This window comes from Prionailurus viverrinus, chromosome B2 (genome assembly GCF_022837055.1).
Source record: "Prionailurus viverrinus isolate Anna chromosome B2, UM_Priviv_1.0, whole genome shotgun sequence".
NCBI classification, from domain to species: domain Eukaryota; kingdom Metazoa; phylum Chordata; class Mammalia; order Carnivora; family Felidae; genus Prionailurus; species Prionailurus viverrinus.
The window spans coordinates 78,325,466-78,346,224 of record NC_062565.1 but is presented as its reverse complement, the minus strand read 5'-3'; the positions used below and the strand labels follow the sequence as shown (position 1 = coordinate 78,346,224).

Here is a 20,759-nt window from a genome sequence, read left to right as displayed (position 1 = left end):
TTTTTTTATGTATTTCATAACACTAACATATTTTAGAGCACTGGCTTTGAAGAATGGTGCAAAGCACTTGAGTAATCTCTATACAAGTTTTAAATACTCATATTCTTTGATCCAGCAATTGCACTTATAAAAATGTATTCTAGAACTATGATTGTATGTGCAACCAGAACAAGGATGATAATTATAGCATTGTTTACAGTAGTAAAAACCTGGAAATGATGCAAATGATCATTAACAGAGGGCTGGTTAAATAATTAATGGTCCATAATCCTTTGTGCTATTTAAAAAGTATGGTTAGATCTGCATATCTGCATGTGGGAAAACCCACTAAAATACATCATTAGGTTTAAAAAGAAGAAAGGAGCGCCTGGGTGGCTCAGTTGGAAAAGCATGTAACTCTTGATCCTTGAGGTTGTGAGTTTGAGCCCCATGCTGGGTATAGAGAGTACTTAAAATGTATACATACATACAAACATACACGAACAAACAAATGTTAAAGAAAATAAAAAGAAGAAAGAAGCCAGGGCACTAAACAATACGTATATTATATTTCTCTACAGTTGGAGGGGTTCAGTATAGCCCTCCACCTCAGAATGTGCCATTTTGGCATGTGGATTATTTTGAGCTGAAGGCACTGAAGGCACTTGAGACCCTGTGGAGTCAAGAGAAACTTCTGCCCCCCTTCCTTTAACCACACAGAAGAATCTAAATTGTGAGTCTTTCCCAGAAGAAGGATTATTAACGGAGATAAATTTTATCTGAGTGACCCATCTGTATTGCAGGGCAAACATGTGCTCTCCTTATTGCCTGTAAAGTGCATTCTTTTCCTCTAAAGTCCCAGGCCCCTATCTCCTTCTCCTTAGTTCAGAATGACATACAGTATATACTTCATTTTGCCTGACTGTCTTTGGAATTTCCATGTCTATGTGGATTCCCTGTACAAATGCCCATTAAATTTTATTTTCTCCTATTAATCTGTCTCATGTCAATTTGATTCTTAGTCCAGTTAGAAGTACCTTTGAGGGGCGCCTGGGTGGCTCAGTCGGTTAAGTGGCCGACTTCGGCTCAGGTCATGATCTCGCGGTCTGTGAGTTCGAGCCCCGCGTCGGGCTCTGTGCTGACAGCTCAGAGCCTGGAGCCTGTTTCAGATTCTGTGTCTCCCTCTCTCTCTTCCCCTCCCCTGTTCATGCTCTGTCTCTCTCTGTCTCAAAAATAAATAAACGTTAAAAAAAAAATATTAAAAAAAAAAATAAAAAAAAAAAAAAGAAGTACCTTTGAAAGGACAGGAATTCTTGCTCCCTGACACAGTATAATCTCTGAAAACATGTCTATATACATAGAAAATGTCGGCAAACAAGAAATTGTTAAAAATTAACTTTGGGACAGGGAGTGAAGGTTTTGAGGTAGAAGGAAGACTTATTTTTCATTGTATGTACTCTTGGGTTGCTTGAAACTTTAAAATCATGTAATGTAATTTGTTATTGAGATTACTGAAAAATACACTACTTGAAAAAGCAAGCATTTATCATGCCTCAGCTGTTCTTCTGATTATAGCATAGTGTTTGTGATATCACACTTTGCTATTAGAAAGATCAAATTAGGTTTAATAAAACAAATCAAGTAAGCATATGAAACACTTGTAAAGGTTGTTACTTAAAAAAATTCAGTGCGTAGATGACAAAACTTCACTGGGAAAAATTCATGCATTTAGCATAACCTCATAAAACTCACTGTGTCCTGCTACTATGTAAAGATCCTGACATGGTCTCCATACCATGCTAGGCTTTCAGCACCTTGCCCAGTAGGGGTGGCTAGTTGCCTTGTCATCCCAGTGTCTTCAGCCAGTCTACCTTCTTGGAAATGGGCACTCCAAATTTTAGGATCTGGGGGGTAAGTATAAATGAATGAGGAGTGGCTTGGATCTCTTACCCACCAGGCCCTACCAGTTCTCCAAGAAGAGGGAAAATCGAGCTGCCAGGTACGGGATAGAACTGTCAATAATACAGGAAGGCAGCTACATAAAACAATGAGACTTAAGAACATATTTTTGCTATTGGTACTTTACCCAGTTGTAATTGAAGAGTGTTATTTCCCCATTAACTAAAAATTCATTTCCCCAATTATAATGAAAAGTAATAGATGCTCATTTTTGAAGGTATGGAGAACTATAATTTATACTATGTTAACAGAAAGAAATATCCCTAAATTATGAGCACAAATTCAATTTCCTCCAACTTGTATTCTGTTTATCCTGTTAATGAGAATTTGAATGAGGAAGGGGAGTTAGATATAATTTACTTATATATACATACATAGAATAAAAGCAGAAATATATATATAAAACTGAAAACATCACTCCTTTTATTTTTGTCTCAGTTTTTTTTTTAATCTTTATTTTTGAGAGAGAGAGAGAGAGAGGCAGAACATGAGCCGAGGAGGGACAGATGGGGGGGGGGGGGGGAACATGGAATCTGAAGCAGACTCCAGGCTCTGAGCTGACAGCACAGAGCCTGACACGGGGCTTGAACTCATGAACCATGAGATCATGACCTGAGCCGAAGTCAATGCTCAACAGACCAAGCCACCCAGGCACCCTTCAAGTTCTTATTTAAATTGTAGTTTAATAACATGTAGGATAATATTGGTTTCAGGTCTAGGATGTAGTGAATCAAATGTGACTCCTGAAATGGGAAACTGGGGGCCTGGGGAGGGGGAGAAGTCACACATGGAAGGGACTGTTTCAGTAACTTTTTTTGTCTAATTTATTATTTGCCACACCATTTTTTTTAAATATGAAAGCACTGTAAACTTTAAAAACACTATGAAAACTTTCATATGAATCCTCTAATATGCCTCATTCTTATGCAGAAACATGAAATAAAAATGAAACCCATTACTAAATCATAAACCAAATGAAAATAATTTCATAACAGCACACAAGAAACATGCTATTTACTTAATCATGCAGATAAAAAAAAAAGAATGATCAAAAGAAGGCACAAATGGAGGAGAAAGAATAGAACAAAATGTCTGAATGGAGGGAAAAGGAGGCTATCCCTAAGACTAGAGAGATTTCCTTCCCCTGGAGCTATAAAGACTCAAGATTTCCACAATAAGTGTGCGACTTTGAGAATGTACTGCTAATCCTTCAAGATGTAAATGATAGAAATTCATGAATAATGGTGACAGCAACTGTCACCAGGCAAAGGTAAATGGATAGAGTGGATACTAGGAGAAACCATTGGAAGGAGATAATGGAAATCTGAAAAGGTGTAAGAACTGAAACAATCAACTTATCACAGATAATAAATCACAGAACAACATTGCTTTCTTTGATCTGTGTCTTTTGTTAAACAAGAGTTGCTTTTTGTATCACAAGAATCTTCTAAACCCTCCCCTGGGGAGGTCCTTGGTGGTTTATATCTAATGCCAATTCCTACAGAAATGGAAAGAGGAACCTTTGAGGGATTATATAATCTCTGGGTCAAAGCCATAGCTGAGTCTGAGGAGCATGGTAGTTTTAGAGAGTCATGGATTGGGAATCTTGGAGTTAAATGTCCCATAGCTGGCAAGCCGTAACATGTATTTTTTTGTTTAAGAAGAAATACAGCTTTATCAAAGTGGAAAAAAAAAAAGGGCACAATATTAAGAACCAATCAGTCCTTCTCAGAATCATCTCATTCTTTCTTTATGCATCCTTATCAAATCCAAATACATATTTAATGTTAGAAAAGTCTAAATAGGTATGGGTTTTATTTTTCTGTTTCTTCCTAGAATAATGTAAGCCTGTAAATGTTCTGTATCTTTATCTGAAATTTACAGCTCATCTCCTATTTTAAGTAAACATCAGGTACTTAGCTAATTAAGTGCAATACTCATAGGATCTTGTTTATAGGAAAGTGTCAGCTTTCAGGATGTTGTGTGCAAGTCTTGATAAAATTACGTAGAAAATGACAGTGTACCCTCTTTTCATAGGCTGACCTTGCAGTCACCACCGCCTGAAAATGGCTCAAAACAAAAAATGATCTGAGGGTTGAAACAAGATAAGATCAAATTGATGTCATGGTAATTACATGAAGGACCATTCAATCATTGGGTGGAATTTACTGTTGATCCCTGGGCTTAGATGCAGGTGGGAACATGCAGTTTTTATTACTCTGCTGGTATAAAAGACAAGTGAGGACTTTATTAACTGTAGTTACTGAGAAATCACAAGGCAAAGCCAAAATCCCTCTTCAGATCCACGGTCAACTGCCCTGATCACATCCTGCAAAAAGTCCGGAGGAAGGTAATATGAATGAAACAATTTTTGAGATTTTAATTGAGTGCAGAGTAAAATATTCAATAATATAGGGGAACTGTGCATAAGCCTTAGTGAGGAGAGAGACAGACATTTACACATTCTCTTTTCAACACTCATGATTGAATTGGGAGGAAGTCTGCAAAACTGTGGTCTGTGATCACAGGCTAAGATGTTATCTAACAGAAACCAGAAACCAAATGTCTCCTGCTGAGATGTGCAAGTGCCTGTCAGTATCTAAAAAATTTCCTTAAGAAATACTGGATGTCATTTGAAAGACATTTGGTTGAGTGGCTTACAGGGGTCAGGTAGAAGGAGAGTAGACATTATGTAAGTTGCTGATATTGTTTTACCATAAGTTTTTAAATGATGCATTAACTATATCTTCAAGCTGACCAGTGATAAAGCAGCTCACCTCTTCAGCTGAAGGACCATAGCTTCTGACATCTTTTGAGTACATGTTCTCCTGTAGACTTGAATATAGCAACACTAACAATTTTTGGACAACATTGTTTCCATTTTCTTTTTTCATAAAATGCTACAAAAATAAGAGTCAGTGCTATTTCTCCAACTACTACTGATGACCTTGTAATTCTGAATCTCTTGACCAAATCCAGTTGGTTTGTTCCAGTGAGAGTTTCTGGACACTTTTGCTAACCTTAGTTATATTTACATGAGCACTAGTTGAAATGGCAGCTTACTGAGAAATTGAGACTAGAAAATAAAAGTGCTCTCTTGTTTGTGTTGAGGAATAGGATTTGGGCGCATGGAAGAATTATGGGTCCTTTGGGAATGTGGAAGCTCTATTTAATCTGCATAGGAACTTTCATTCCCTAAGAACTTCCAATCCTTTCCTCACTCAAAAATGAGATATTTTATATTAGAACAAAGGAATCTTCTTAATTTTCTGAAGATGTCTTTTAAATAATTACTTGACCTAATACCAAATTAATTATTCAAACTATTAGTCACCCAAATTGCATTGTAATATGTTGCTATATAGTCTTGAATTATTTTAAAGAGATAAGAACAGTTACCATTTATGAAAGGTTCATGTGCTTTCATTTCAATTTTAACTTTGGTTTTGGTTTAAGTTTTTTTTTTTTTTTCGGTAACAGAGTTTTTGAAATTTTGAGTCATATTTCTTACCATTTCCTGCTGAAAAAGGTAGCATGCGAACAATGTTAGAAAAGCAATTGATTATGTTCCAGAACAGATTCTTGGTTTCATTGTACATTTCTTATAAATGTGGGACTCAAATTTACATTAAAACTCAAAGTAAGAGCTGGGAAATAGAAATAGCAAAATTAGAAGGTTAATGTGCATCTTGCTCAAAAACAGATCAAGATAAATCTGACTTTCACAGAGAGAAAATGTAGAGCAATTAAGATTTCCATTGAGAACAGTATGACCCATAGCACCAAACTTCTGTTTTTACAGACTGTGAATCCTAGGGTAGTTTGCTATCAATTTGTGACCCTTGCAAATTCTGGGTTTGGTGTATCACATTTCAGCATTACCTATTGTAATGTTGCACAAAGTAATCTGGTCATTCCTCGGTTCATCAGACTCAGAGATAGCATTATAAAAATGCTCTACCTTCCTCAATACGCTGGGGTCTAAGAGAAAGTGAGGGTTTAGATGGGGCTTAGGCTGAACTGAGAGTGGAACCAAGGGCAGTGTTGGGAGTCAAAATAGAAAAGACAAGGCACCTGGGTGGCTCAGTCGGTTAAGCGTCTGACTCTTGATTTGGGCTCAGGTCATGATCCCACCGTTGGTGGGTTTGAGCCCTGCATCGGGCTTTGGGCTGACAGCATGGAGCCTGGTTGGGATTCTTTCTCTCCTCCTCTCTCTGCTCCTTCCCTGCTTGTGCTCTCTCTTTCAAAAATAAATAAACTTTGGAAAAAAATGCAAAAGACATTTGTAACAGCATGATCTATGTGTAAATCAATGTCCTAAAGGAGGTAATGGATTAACTATATACCTCTGGGCTGTAGGGGTAGTACAGGTGGAAAAGCACAATCTTAGGATCAGATCACTTTCCAAGTGACTTTGGCAGATCTTTTTAATTTTCTGAAGTGTAGTTTTCTGGTCTATAAAATAGGTGCCATAAGAATGCTTTCCTCCCAGAGGTATAAAAAGAATCAAACAAGGGAATGCATGCGAAAGCCAATGTTTCTCCCTTTCTCCCACAATCAGACACTGGTCCCCATAATTGATCAAGTATAAAATGCCTCTCGATCTAAATGAAATGGCTTTCTTAAGGCTGTTCTGAAGAAGGTGAAGTCAGACAAATATGTAAAATAAAAAATTGCATTGGCAAGTTATATTTAAGCTGGCACAATATAATGTTGCTCTAAACAAAAAATGTCAGCATCTTATTTAGGGACATACCATCTGAAAAAATCATTTATGAACTTCATTGTAAAATATAAAGATTTGCAGGCAGTATAGTGAAGTGTGGTTCAGAGCTTCGAGTTTGGAGTTATAAAGAGATGTTCTAAAATCTTGGCTCCACCAGCAAAACATTTTGTGACTTTGTATGGGTTACTTTGCCTCAAGAATTTCATTATCTGCCAAAATGAGAATAACACTTCACAGGATTGTCATGAGTGTTGAATATGTTTGTGTGTTCAAAGTGCCCAAAGGAATATTTATCACACACAAGTGCTCCATTAACTGTAGGCATTATTTTTAAAGTATAGTTATTATTATTACCAAAGCCAGTATTGCAGATACTGTGTAGAACGCTAACTCCAACATTTTTTCACACATTGCTACATTTCCCAAATAGAGTAACTGGATATGTGTTATATAAATAACCATCCACAGAGGAAAAGTAAGGAGAAAGTAGAAAGAGGAGAAAGCAGAAAAGCAAGATTGGAGTCCTATATTTCAGACCCTGGAGGAAAAATTTTTGTTATAAGAGAGAGCGATAGATAATTGTTCCAGTTATCTATCGCTGTGCATCAAACTACCCAAAAACTTATTGGGTAAAACAACAAGTTATTATTCTGTCATGGTTCTGTAGGTGGCCTGGGCTCACCTGGGCAGGGTGAGAAATGGGTTTCTCCTGTATTTGCTATCAGACAGGGCCTGGGGCTGGAGTCATCTGGAGGCCCCACTGGACTGGTCATTCAGGATGGCTTCTTCATTTCTTACTTCTTGGCCTTCTTTTCTCTCTCCATGTGGCTTGGCTTCTTACCGATGGTGGGCTCAGAGTAGCAGCAACTGTCTTCTAAGAGACCGGAAGCAGAAACTGCAGGGATACACCACAACTGGCACAATGTTGCTCCTGCCATATTCTATTGGTTAAGTAGTCAGAGGATCCACCAACATCAAGTGGGGCACAAAAATAGACACACCATGTTTTGATGTGGAAGTGGCAAGGTCATACTGCAGAAGGAACGTAGGTTGAGAGAGATGTTTGTTGCCATGTTTGGGAAGCACAACCTGCCATAGCAATGGAAACTTAGGGGCCGGGAACAACAAAGGAGTTTCTCTTTGAAGTTCTTCTGCTGTTTTTATCACAGAAAAAAAAATCCTTATAAAGTCAGGTGCGAGGGAGGAGAAATCAATAATCCTGGTCTGTATATTCCATTATTGAAAAACTTCAAGGCAAATGAAATATGTTTTAATGCTTTAATGCTTTTAAATGGGAATTAAAGTTTGTGTGTCAAAAGACTGCATAAAAATAGCTCAGATAAACATGACAAAATACAATGCACGAATTTTAAAAGTTATAAGAAACATTCTTCTATGACTGTATTCATGCTCCGTATAAAACTTTTCTAGCCTTTGGCTATTTTACTTTTCTGAGTGATAAATTGATACTATCCAGTATTTGATCCTTGACAGCATTTATTACTACGATAATCTTAATCTTAAAAATTGGGTATTTTTAAACAACAAACATTTGAAATTCTCATTTAAAACAATATTTTATGGTGCATAGAGTTTGTCCTATCAAAATTTCTTATTTCCATGATTTAGTATGCAGACAATTTAAAAACAGACTGATGTGCTAGGAAAACCAGAGGGTAATGGAAAAACCAAGATTTTAATTACATAATTAAGCTAACATTGTAAAGTGCCTTTAAATAACGAAGTAGAAAGTACACATTTTACTATATGACCCTTAAATTTATTTAATTAAAAAAAAAAAAACCTTTCAGGATGAGAAGAAACTGCCTGGATGGCTCAGTTGGTTGAGTGTCCAGCTCTTGATTTCAGCTCAGGTCATGACCCCATGAGCTCCCTCTCTCTCTTTCTCTCTCTGTCCCCACCCCACCGTGCCCCCACCATGCTCCTCTCCCATGCTCACGCTTGTGTGCTCTCTCTCTCTCAAAAAGAAAAAAAGAAAAGAAACTTCTCAAGATATGATTGTTACAAGAATGGTCATAAAGGGATTGAAATCATTTTTATAAATCCATGAGCCTTTCAGTTTTCTTCTAATTCCTGCTTACATTTTTCCCTTTACTTTTAAAATGAGTTTTAAGGTCATCTTTTGTTCAGTGTTTCTTTATGGAAACACCTGTGTTTGGTAAAGCATAGTTGTATAAGTTGTGCTGTATATTTCTTCTGTCCATGAGATCCTTGTTTCCCATTCCTTTTCTCTTCATTTCATTTGGAAAACAAGCTGGCTCCCTTTAAAACTTTAGTGAAGGCACAAAACACTTTTTGGTTTTTTTTTTTGAAAAGCACTTGTTAGCATTTAATGAACCTTCCTCCACATGGCTTCAAGCTACCAGGACGCAGGCTTTTCTTCCCAATCCACCGGCCTGGCCCTGAATCTTCTTCACGATGACAGGCTGTTCTGGGAACTTTCCCTTTCCCAAAACGTTATAGTAGCCCAACCTCATCACATCAATGACAGGAACGGCTCTAGTCTTGTTTTTGGCGGCATTTACCCGTGTCCCCTCACTGATCAAGGTCCGAAGTTCATCAAGGTTGAAAGTTGGGCTGAGGCTCTGATTCCTCTTTAAGTGGTAATGCCTCATAGCAGCTTTTCCAAAGTCACTTGGGTGATATTTGTGGAAGTTGATCCTGTGGTGGTGCCACCAGCATTATCCTGGCTTCCTGGATGCTTTTGGTGCTTGCCCATGTGGCCCTGGCCATGCCTGACGTGGTCCTGAAGTTTCTGGTTCGTCCTCAGTCAGGATGGCGTGTCAGCAGCCCAGACAAAAGAGGCACAAAGCACTGTTAAGTGACTGAGAGAGAGAAATCCATCCCAAATATTGCCAGCAAGCTGTGTGGCTTCGCTAAGCCTTATTTTCCTCTGGATTCTGGGGTACTTTGAGGAACAGGGACCTCTACCTGCTGTATGAATTTTGAGGACCACCGAATCCATGAAGTTCCTGGACAAATGTCAAGATATTAATGTATATGTTTGCTGCTGTAGTGATTCTTTTTCCATCAAGTGGATGCTCTTTATTGTCATTTGCTTGTCATCTCTCCCTTTTCATGTCCTCAGCCCAGCAAATGCCTCCATGTCCACAGATGCTCTCATTCCAGCTTTCTTCCCTCTCATGGTGACTTGCCTTTGTATCTGGGTCAGAGAGCGGGAGACTTCCTCCTGTTTGTGTCATCCATACTTGGCATAGTGCTGGCAGGTAGCAGGGGCTTATTCAAAGTCTTTAAATCTTTCACGTGTTCAATTTGGACATTAAATGTTGCACTTAATAACACCGAGCTCCCGTTGACTTTTCCCAAACTCATCTTTTTTATAAGATAGAGAAAACAGTAATTACCTATACCCAAGAGTGGATGAGATGACTGGGGACACATTGAGGGAGCATCGAGCAGTCTCTTCTTGTTCCCCCAATTGCTCAGCCATCCACATCACCACCTTTGGAAAAACTATCTGTGAAGGTGTTAATGGGTCTGAAGGTCATTGTGGTACCTGGGAGCAGTGTTTGAATGTCTACGTGGAAGAACTGGGAAGCTGGAGGTTTACTGAGACTAGGGGCTGGAGCATCGGATCATGAAAGGCGCTCATGCTGGACCCACGGTGCAGAACATGCTACCATAACAAGGTAGAAACTCACTTACTGCAAGTAGAGCACACGAGGAAAGAAAAATACTTGCCAGGGTCACTCCAAGCTGAGATCCCCTACTACTGACTGCAGGCTCTTTAAATTCATCCACCCGGAGGCAGAGACGGTCACTCGGCGGGAGGTGGATGCTTGGTGGAAGTTGTGGGAAGATGAATTCCAAACCTTCTATTTTCCCTTGTGGCTTTTCTCCTTCAAATCTTTCATCAAGGTGAACTATGGCCATGTCCTTGGCACCAGGCAAGATGCTAAAACTTACAGGCCTATCCTCTGTTTAATAAACAATTATTGAATACCCACCTCATTCCAGGCAATGTGCTAGGGATTAAAGGCTTTATTTTCAGGGTTCCCCTTCATTAGTTATGTTCATTGAAGGCAGCCTACTTGTCCCCTCCTTGGTAGTTAGCTGGGTTAGATGGGGCTAATAAGGAGAAGCCTTAGGTTAACCGTCTATAAGTCAGTTAGATTTCTACTGTTTTGTTAACAAAGAATTGTGCTTCTAATCGTAGCCAGTCATCTCAAAAGTGTGCTATGAGTCAGATGGGCTTCCCCATGTGGAGAGTATGGATGAGTCACCCCTGCCGTCACCAACGTTAGAAAAACCGAAAATTTTACTCTGGCAGTGGGGGAGCAACGGCAGCATCTTTGCAAGTGAAGGGCAGGATGTCACATTGTACCAGACACTTGTAGTCTTCCTGGCGCAGTCTCTTACATATGTGTACATCTACATATATGTGTATACATACGTGTATGTATACATATGTGAGCAGATAGGTACACACATATAGATGTGCACATCTACCCATGGATAAGTATGTGAAAAGATATTCAATTTGCCTTGAAGTCTTTCCATAATAGGATAGATAGGCCAGGATTATCGATAGACAGGCATCTTACTTTATAAGGTTTTTTTTCTGTAATGAAAACAGAGCAGAGGAGGCAAAGAGAAGCCCCCTGGTTATTCATTGCCCCTAAGTTTTCATGTGATAGCAGGTTGTAGTTCCAAAGAAGGCCACAAAAATATCTCTTAGACTAAATTCGCTCTGCAGTATGAGAGTACGTGTGCCATTTCCATATCAAAAAGAGGTGTGTCTGTTTTGCATCTCCAAAAGTGGTATGTGAATTGTGTGTGTGTGTGTATGTGTAGGGTACTTGGTCTATCTAACTAGCTTGTATGGTATGCTGATAGAGCGTTTATCTGTTTCATAAGTCATTTAATATATTATATATAATCACAATGAATAATATTATGAAAACATTAAATAATAATAGTAAATTATAGCAATAATATTCTTTTATACTTTTAAGAATGCTATGTTTTCCCCACAGTCTTATCAAGAATCCAAATTTGTGCACACATATAGTTTGATATAAACTAAGAGATGCCCAGTTTAAACCTTGAAGCTCTTATGTATGCTTTTTATGAATGCTTTCTTTTGAATTTTTATGACTTTTATATCTTTGCATAAGATGGCTTCTGCTTGGGGGCACCTAGGCGGCTCAGTTGGTTGAGCATCTGACTCTTGATTTTGGCTCAGGGCATGATCTCGAGGTTAGTGAGTTTGAGCCCCGCATCGGGCTCTGTGCTGACAGTGGGGAGCCTGCTTGGGATTCTCTTTCTCCCTCGTCTCTGCCCATCTCCCCTTTGTGCTTGCTCTCTCTCAAAATAAATAAAAAAGAGAGAGAGATGGCTTCTAGCTGTGGCATATTTACCACTTATAGGTTCACATGTTAGCCAGCTACTAATTGTAGAACTAAGTGAGAACATAAGGCCTCTAATGAATTTATTATTTGAAATTATTTTATTTTATTAAACATGTACTCAAAGTCCTCATTCAAGAGTTATCTTGTTCCTTAACGAGAACTCTACATTAGCAACTTTGAGTTATATTATTATTACTGTTCTAAATTCCCAGTGCAACATACTTACGTCTAGTCTGTACAAGGACCTATGCTGGGGTGGTGGCAGGTCAGAGGGGCCTAGTTTCTACCCTTAGGAGCTTTTCACGGAAATGGAGAGACAAACATATACATAACGGGCTAGAGATCAGGGCAGATTGTGGAACTTCGTCTAAGAATTCTGAGCAAAGTGATAGGTGGATGCAGTGGAGATAATTATGTATTCTGGCTTTGGGCTTGGGTAAAACCTTCACAGGGAAGCTGGCAGCTTGGCGGATCCTTAAAGCACTGAGGTGGATGGACTGAGAAGGGGGAGAAAGGCACTGGGCCAAGTTGAGAAAACACACATTCTCTTGGACTGACATCATTCTGATGTGTCAGGGGGCAGGAGGTAAAACCATGTCGAGTGGACACTGCAGGTGCACTGTGGGGTCAGATGTGCACAGTCTGTGATGTCTGCAAGGTACTCGCTTGGAATGCCAGAAGAGGTTGGGGTAGTAAATCTGATTTCGCTTGAGCACATCTTGCAAGATAGCATAAATCTCAGCCAAATGTAATTATTTTCTCTGTCTTGATTGTTAATATTTTCCTTCCAAATTCCAAAACAGAAAGATCTAAAGGTGATTAGAATGATAAAAACATTTATTAAAATGTTTTCAAGATTTGGAGGTTAATCCTTTTCTGCTTGATTAATCTCATTTCTTCTCAAAATAAAGTCACTTCTGTTACTGAACGCTACAGCAATGGGGACTTTGATGGTGACTTTGGTTCTGCCTTTCCAATCTTCTTTTCACTTTATCATAAAGCAAATTCTAAAATGTGCATTGACTTCATGCTCTCACATTCTGCAATCTTGTTATAAATGTTTCTCTCTGAATTAATTCTGATATAATTGTTCACTGCATAATGCTGAATTTTCATAATATATGAGCTGCAATATCAAAGCACAAAAATGATACTAGTTTAAAAAAGGAAACTAGTTTCAATTCTGAAAATTTTCTTGTGGCTTTGTGTATCACTTAAGCAGTGGTTCTCAGACTTTTGGGTCTCAAAAAACTGTTTATGCTCTTAAAAATTGTTGAAAAGTTCAAAGAATTATTTTATGAAGTTGTATTTGTCAATATTTACTGATTTAGAAATTATGTTAGAAAAAGTTGTAACATATTTATTCATTTTATTTTTTTTAATTTATTTTAAAGTTTATTTAGGGGTGCCTGGGTGGCTCAGTGAGTTAGGCATCTGACTTCGGCTGGGATCATGACGTCACTGTTCGTGAGTTTGAGCCCTTCATCAGTGTCTCTGCTGTCTGCACAGAGCCTGCTTTAGATCCTCTGTCTCCCTCTCTTTCTGCCCCTCCCCCCTTGCTGTCTCTCCCTCTCTCTCTCTCACACAAATAAATAAGCATTAAAAATTTTAAAAAGAATAACGTGTATTTATTTATTTTGAGAGAGAGGGAGTGAGAGAGAGAGTGTGTGCGTGCAGAAGCAGGGGAGGGGCAGAGAGAGGGAGAGAGAGGATCACAAGCAGGCCTCACACTGTCAGCATGGAGCCTGACTTGGGCCTCAAATTCACTAACTGTGATATCATGGCCTGAGCCCAAATCAAGAGTTGGTTGCTTAACCAGCTGAGTCACCCAGGCGCTCATTTACTCATTTTAACACAACCACAATTAACCTATCACATGTTAACACAACTGTATATTTATAAAAAAAAAAATGCCAACTTTCGGGGGGCACCTGGGTGGCTCAGTCGGTTAAGCCTTCAACTTCAGCTCAGGTTCTGATCTCACAGTTCATGGGTTCGAGCCCTGTGTTGGGTCTGTGCTGACAGCTCCGAGGTTGGAGCCTGCTTCAGATTCTGTGTCTCTCTCTGCCCCACCCCTGCTGATGCTCTGCCTTTCTCTGTCTATCAAAAATGAATAAACGTTAATTTTTTTTAATGATCACTTTCAAAACAAAAAAAATCAGTGAGAAAAGTGGCATTTAAAATTTTTTTTCATAATTTTTTAAAAGACTGATCTAATAGTTGGATTTTCATGTATATCTTTAATCAATCTGTTGCAATGTACATGTCATGTAGCTTCTACAAAATATCTCTGAACACTCCTGGGAGGCTGAGAGTGAAAACACTCAGTAGCATCTCAGTATTGCTATGAAAATCATTTTGATTTCACAAATCCACTGAAAAGTGTTTAGAGTCCCCACATCACACTTTGAGAACCACCAATCTAGAACAATAGTTAGTTCTAATTACGTATGGAGACAAATAAAACCCATAATTACTTACGTGTAAGTATATACATCAGGTAGAAATAATAACATACCTTTGTTTTAGCCTTACCTATATTTATGCAGTTTATTTTTCTATATTTTAAACTGTTAGTTCTGCTGTCTGACAATTTTTTCTTAAAAGATGTATAGGTTGATATAAACTTTTGGCAAAAATATGGTCTTATGTCAGTCTACATGAAAAATAACCACAAATATTGACTCATGCAATTTTAAACTTTATTTTAGAATGCCTTTTTTTTAAAAAAGTAAACTTTTTGTTTTGAAGAATTATAGATTTACAAGAAGTTGTAAAAATATGTACAGAGTAGTCCTGGGTATACTTTAGCCAGTTTCTCCCAAAGATAATACTGTGCCTAACTCTAGTACAATGTGCAAACCAGGAAATAGATGTTGGTGCAACCCACAGAGCTTATTTAGATTTCACTGGTAGTGTGTGTGTGTGTGTGTGTGTGTGTGGTTCCATGTAATCTAATCCCATTATATATTAGTGTGACAACTATCGCAATAAAGCTTCAGAACTGTTTCATCACCACACAGCTCACTCGTGCTACCTCTTTATAGCCACACTTCTCCTCCATCAACTCCCTTCCCAATACTAACTCCTTAAAACTGCTAATTTATTCTGCATTTCTCTAATTTTACTATTTCAAGAGTGTTACATAAACAGAATCATGCAGTATGCAACCTTCACTCAACACAATATCTGAGATCCATCCACGTTACATGTGTATCTATATCAATAATGTGTCCTTTTTAGTTGCTACATAGCCTTTCTTGGTGTGGATGTATCACCATTTATCTGTTGAAGGCATTTGGATTGTTTCCAGTTTTTGGCTATTATAAATAAAGCTGCTCTGAACCTTCATATACAGGTTTTATACGAACACAATTTTCCTTTCTTTGAGGTAAATGCCTAAGTACAAATACTGGATTATATGGTAAGTTTTATAAGAAATTTATAAATGATTTTCCATTTTGTATTCCCATGAGTAATATTTGAATTATCCTGTGTCTCTGCATCCACGCCAGCATTTGGTATTATCGTTGTCTTTTAGCTATTCTGGTAGGTATATAATATTTCACTGTAGTTTTATTTCTCACTGTAGTTTAATATTTCACTGTAATTTGCTTGTTACTGATGGCTGATGATGTTGAATACTTTCCATGTCCTTATTTGCCATCCACATATCCTTTCTGCTGCAACACCCATTTTCTAATTGGATTTTTTTCTGTTGACTTTTCAGAGTTTGTTATATATTCTAGATACTAGCCCTTTGTTGATATGTGGCTTGTGAATATTTTTTTCAAGCCTGTATCTTGTGTTTCTATCTTCTTTTTTTTTTAAGTTTATTTATTTATTTTGAGAGAGGGAGAGAAGGAGCAAGGGGGAAAGGGGCAGAGAGAGAGAGAGAGAGAGAGAGAGAGAATCCCAAGAAGGCTCCTCACTGCCCAATGTGGGGCTCAGTCCCAAGAACCACGAGATCATGACCTGAGCTGAAATCAAGAGTGAATAATGATGCATAACTGACTGAGCCACTCAGGTGCCCCTGTATTTTTATCTTCTTAACAAAGGATTAACCTATAATTTGGATGAGGTCCAATTTATCAATTTTTCTTTTATGGGTCATGTTTTCATTGTTAACTCTTAAAACTCTTAACCTAACCCTTGGTTCCCCCAATTTTTTTTTCTATTTTTTTTCCAAAAAATGTTTATAGTTTCACATTTTACATTTGTCTTTGACTCATTTTCAGTAGTTTTCATACAGGGTATGAAGTTTACATTGTTCTTTTTTCTTTTTTTTTTTGTCTATGGATGTCCAATTGTACAGGCAGCCATTGTTGAAAAGGTTGAATTTCTTTGTTAAATTGCTTTGGCATCTTTGTCAAAAGGCAGCTGGCCATATTTGTGTAGGTCTATTTCTGGGTTCTCTATTTTGTTCTATTGGTCTATGTATCTATCTTTCTGCCAATATCACACAGTTTTGATTAGCTATATACTAAGTCTTAACATTGGGAACAATGTACTGTATTGAATAACAGAGGTGAAAGTGGACATCCTTGCCACATTGCTGATCTTGGGGGGGAAACATTCAGTTTTCACCATTAAGTATGATATTACCTCCAGGTTTTGTATAAATGCTCTTTATCAAGTTGAGAAAAACATTTGTTTGCTGATACTTTTTATTATGAAAGCGTATTGAATACTGTCAAATGCTTTTCTGCGTCAACTGATAAATCATATGACTTTTTTCTTCTTTATCCCGTTGATATGGTAGATTATATTAAATGATTTTCAAATACTGAACCAGCCTTGCATATGTGAATTATTCCATGTTGGTCATGTATAAATCTTTTTATACATTGCTGGGTTCAATTTGCTATTATTTTGTTTAGGATTTGGCATCTAATTTCATGATGTATACTAGTCTTTCTTTCTTTCTTTCTTTCTTTCTTTCTTTCTTTCTTTCTTTCTGAATTTGTCTGATTTTTGTGTCAGGGTAATCCTGGTCTCACAAAATGAGTTGGAACTATTCCTTCCTCCTCTATTTTCTAAAATAGATTGTGTAAAGTTGGTTTTAATTCTCCTTTAAATATTCTGAATTGTCTTTTTATTGGTAATTGATGCTCTGTTCATCTTATCTCTCATGGTTTGAACATAGGCAATCCATAACACTCTCACTTAAAAAATAGGAATAAAAACTTGCCCATTTTATCTTACATGAAAATTTTCTAGGACATGTGGGGACACAGTCCAATTCCTTGTCTTCCCATTCTCAGGTGCAGTGCTGTCAATGCTGGATATGGTCAGTCACTCAGATGACTTTGGCTAGCCTGATCTTAAGCACTAAAAATGCTCAGGTAAAGCTGTATCTACAGGTATAAATAAGTCAAGAAGTGCAGTTAGGAAAACTTTGATAAATATTCTCTGCTGTCTACTCTTGCCACATTGCTAGGCTAGCATTTTCTGTTGCACACTGATAATGAAACTTAGAGCTCATTTACCACCAGTGAATAAAAAGAAGGGCAGACATTGTCCTTTCCTTCTATTCTTCCACCTGACAATATAGGAATGGGAAGGCTGAACTCATCTGCTTGTACAATTTATACATTGTATATAAGCTTATTTATTTTATATGAGCTTATCTATCTATCTATCTATCATCTATTATTTCTCTGTCTGTATTCTTAGATATTATCTAGTTTAAGTTTCATGTCTTACAAATAAGGACACTGAGGCTTGACAGAATGATATATTTAAAAAGAGAATTTTTTTTATTAGCATCAAGTCCAATTCTATTTGTTTATATGAGAAATGGAAAGACTAGATGCCTTAGTTTCTTCCTTAGGAAATTTTTTTTCTTCTTTACCTGGCTCCAGAGTGTATTGGGAGCTGTAAGAAGAGGGGTCAAGACACCGATGACTATTATTAGTAGTAATGCTGAAACTACTAGTTGTTGTAATGACTGGTAAGCCAATTTTAGAGTAACTTTTTTCTTCCTCTTCTGTTTTGCAGGAGAGCCATGGATTACTACAGAAAATATGCAGCTGTCATTCTGGCCATACTCTCTGTGTTTCTGCATATTCTCCATTCTTTTCCTGATGGAGAGTTTACAATGCAGGGTATGTGACCAAACAGATTTTCAGCAATAGGGAAAACACACATTTCTAGATATATGTCAATAACTCCATTAATTACATTTCTACTTCCTTTTTAAATGTGATAAATCTTTGCTGCTGGATACATACCTAGGCACTTTTAGATTGTAAACATGAAGTTAAATTAGTTTCAGAAAATCTATAGTGAAGTTTATCTAACATGTCCATTTAAATAGCAGCATATACATTGTCATCTGAAACAGATTCCATATCATTTTTTATCTGAGTTTTACAAGCAGAAAATGCTCCTTATTCAGTTAGCTCAGTTTTTTTTTTACAGTTCTCTCAGATTTGAGAAGATTTCAACATTACTTTTGTTGATGAATTTTCGCATCAGTTAACAAGTGAGAAAAACAAAACCATTTTGTGCAGTACATTTATTTTGCTGTATTGTTTGAAAAATCTCATATAGAAGCTGATATAAGTCCATCTGCTAAGAAACTGTGACCTACTCTTGGTTATGGTTTTTCTTAGACAAGTGGTAATATTTTAATCTCAGTTCTCAAGTGCGGGTACTCCATCCAATATCAGCTCTCTACACTCAACAAGCTTTCTTAATTCTGACATATTTTTCTCTGTCAATATTTGGAGTTTCCATGGGGAAAAACAATAGCAGATTCTAAAGGGGAAAATATTTCGCCTCTGGGCAAAACTCTCCTTTCAGATGAACATGGTGTTTTCATCTGTCATATTTTGTGCTCCCTATAGGCATGCCATTAGCATTGGGATAGAGAATCCATGGTTGAAGAAAGAGGAACCACTACTCTTTTTTAAATATTTATACAAGAAACTACTACTCTTGAGATCTCCTACACATATCTGCAAAAATTGTTTCCCATGAAAATAACTATAATCAATACAAATAGATTATATGCATGAAGATTAACAGCATTTATTATTTTCCTTTTATTTACAATATAAAAAGAATATTTACTGTCTCATAATAAGGAAAAATTCAGTTTATTTTTTTTTAATTTTATTAAAAAAATTTTTTTAAGTAAACTCTATGCCCAGTGTGGAGCTTGGACTTATGATCCCGAGATCAAGAGTTACATGCAGCCAGGCGTTCCTCAGTTTCTTTTTGAATCATACTTGGATTATTCTACTCTTTGCCTTTTTTTGGTGATAGGGTGCCCAGAATGCAAGCTAAAGGAAAACAAATACTTCTCCAAGTTGGGTGCCCCAATTTATCAATGCATGGGCTGCTGCTTCTCCAGAGCATACCCCACTCCAGCAAGGTCCAAGAAGACAATGTTGGTCCCAAAGAACATCACCTCAGAAGCCACATGCTGTGTGGCCAAAGCCTTTACCAAGGTGAGAATTAAAGGGCTCCAGCAGCTTTCTAACAGTCCAGCCAGAGAAATGTCCTCAGAACACATCCATGGGGTTTAATGTCAGAGGTGTCTAATGACCCATCTTTGCTGGGCATTTGTACAAGAACTTCTCCCCTTTAATCAAAAGAATAACCTTGTGGGGACAGGCTGGATTTATTCAGAATGAAAGGAATAGCTGTGGAGGTGATAATGGGTAGGCTGGAAGAGAGTATAGCATACATAGTGCAAACCCAATGTTTTAGAGTGAAATATTAGCTGAAATGGAGAATGTACAAATGTAGCAAGCATCTATTTAGTACAGATGACTACAGATAATTGTATTTAGCATTTTTCAATTTTGTCCATCCATCCATCCACTTTTTCCCCCCTTTCTCTTTAGGCCACGGTAATGGGAAATGCCAAAGTGGAGAATCACACAGAGTGCCACTGCAGTACTTGTTATTATCACAAATCTTAAATATTTTGCAAAGTGCGTGTTGATGACGGCTGATTTCCTGGAATGAAAAATTAATTTTTTCAGCGTTTATGGCCTTGTGAGATAAAGCCCTCTTTTCCTCACTAAACGACTTTGGCATGCTTCAAGGATGCGCTGCGGCTTTGTTGCCTGTCTCTTTATCCTACAGTATAATCAGAAGTCTAGTTCCTTTCATTTGGAGTGTAATACAGCATTCAGTGTGACCATAAAAAGCTGGTTCCTCTGGAAATAAAGCCTTTCAAATCATCATTCTATGTCTGGATTCTAATTTTTTTCTCAAGAGTTTATTTTTAAGAGAGAGAGAGAGGCAGAGAGAGAGAGAGAGAGAGAGTGAAGGAGGAGCAGAGACAGAGGAGAGAAACAGAATCCAAAGCAGGCTCCAGGCTCTGAACTGTCAGCACAGAGCCCAACGTGGGACTCAAAGCAGCAGGCTCCAGGCTCTGAGTTGTCAGCATAGAGCCTAATGCGGGACTTGAACTCATGAACCATGAGATCATGACCTGAGCTAAAGTCTGACACTTAACTGACTGAGCCACCCAGGCATCCCTTAAGAGTTTAAAGTCAGTTACTTTTGATAGGACTAATTGAAGGGAGTGGGTCAATGGGTGAGTGGGGTCCCATGCACTCAGTGAACTTACCCTGGAAGACCTTGCCCCTACCAAGGCTTCTAGAACAAGTTGTACATCCTTCGGCCAGTGGTCTGGTTATTATTTTTTCTGAAGTTTATTTATTTTGAGAGAGAGGGAGAGA

At 37.7% G+C, this 20,759-nt stretch overlaps 1 protein-coding gene across 1 annotated transcript; it reads left to right on the top strand.

The window, feature by feature from the left end:
• The first annotated feature begins 4,150 nt into the window (after window positions 1-4,150).
• CGA (glycoprotein hormones, alpha polypeptide) lies at window positions 4,151-20,077 on the top strand. Its single transcript, XM_047859708.1, has 4 exons — window positions 4,151-4,288; window positions 18,058-18,164; window positions 19,330-19,514; window positions 19,914-20,077. The coding sequence occupies exons 2-4, from the start codon at window positions 18,065-18,067 to the stop codon at window positions 19,989-19,991; spliced, it is 363 nt and encodes a 120-aa protein (XP_047715664.1). The 5' UTR covers window positions 4,151-4,288; window positions 18,058-18,064; the 3' UTR covers window positions 19,992-20,077.
• Window positions 20,078-20,759: the final 682 nt, after the last annotated feature.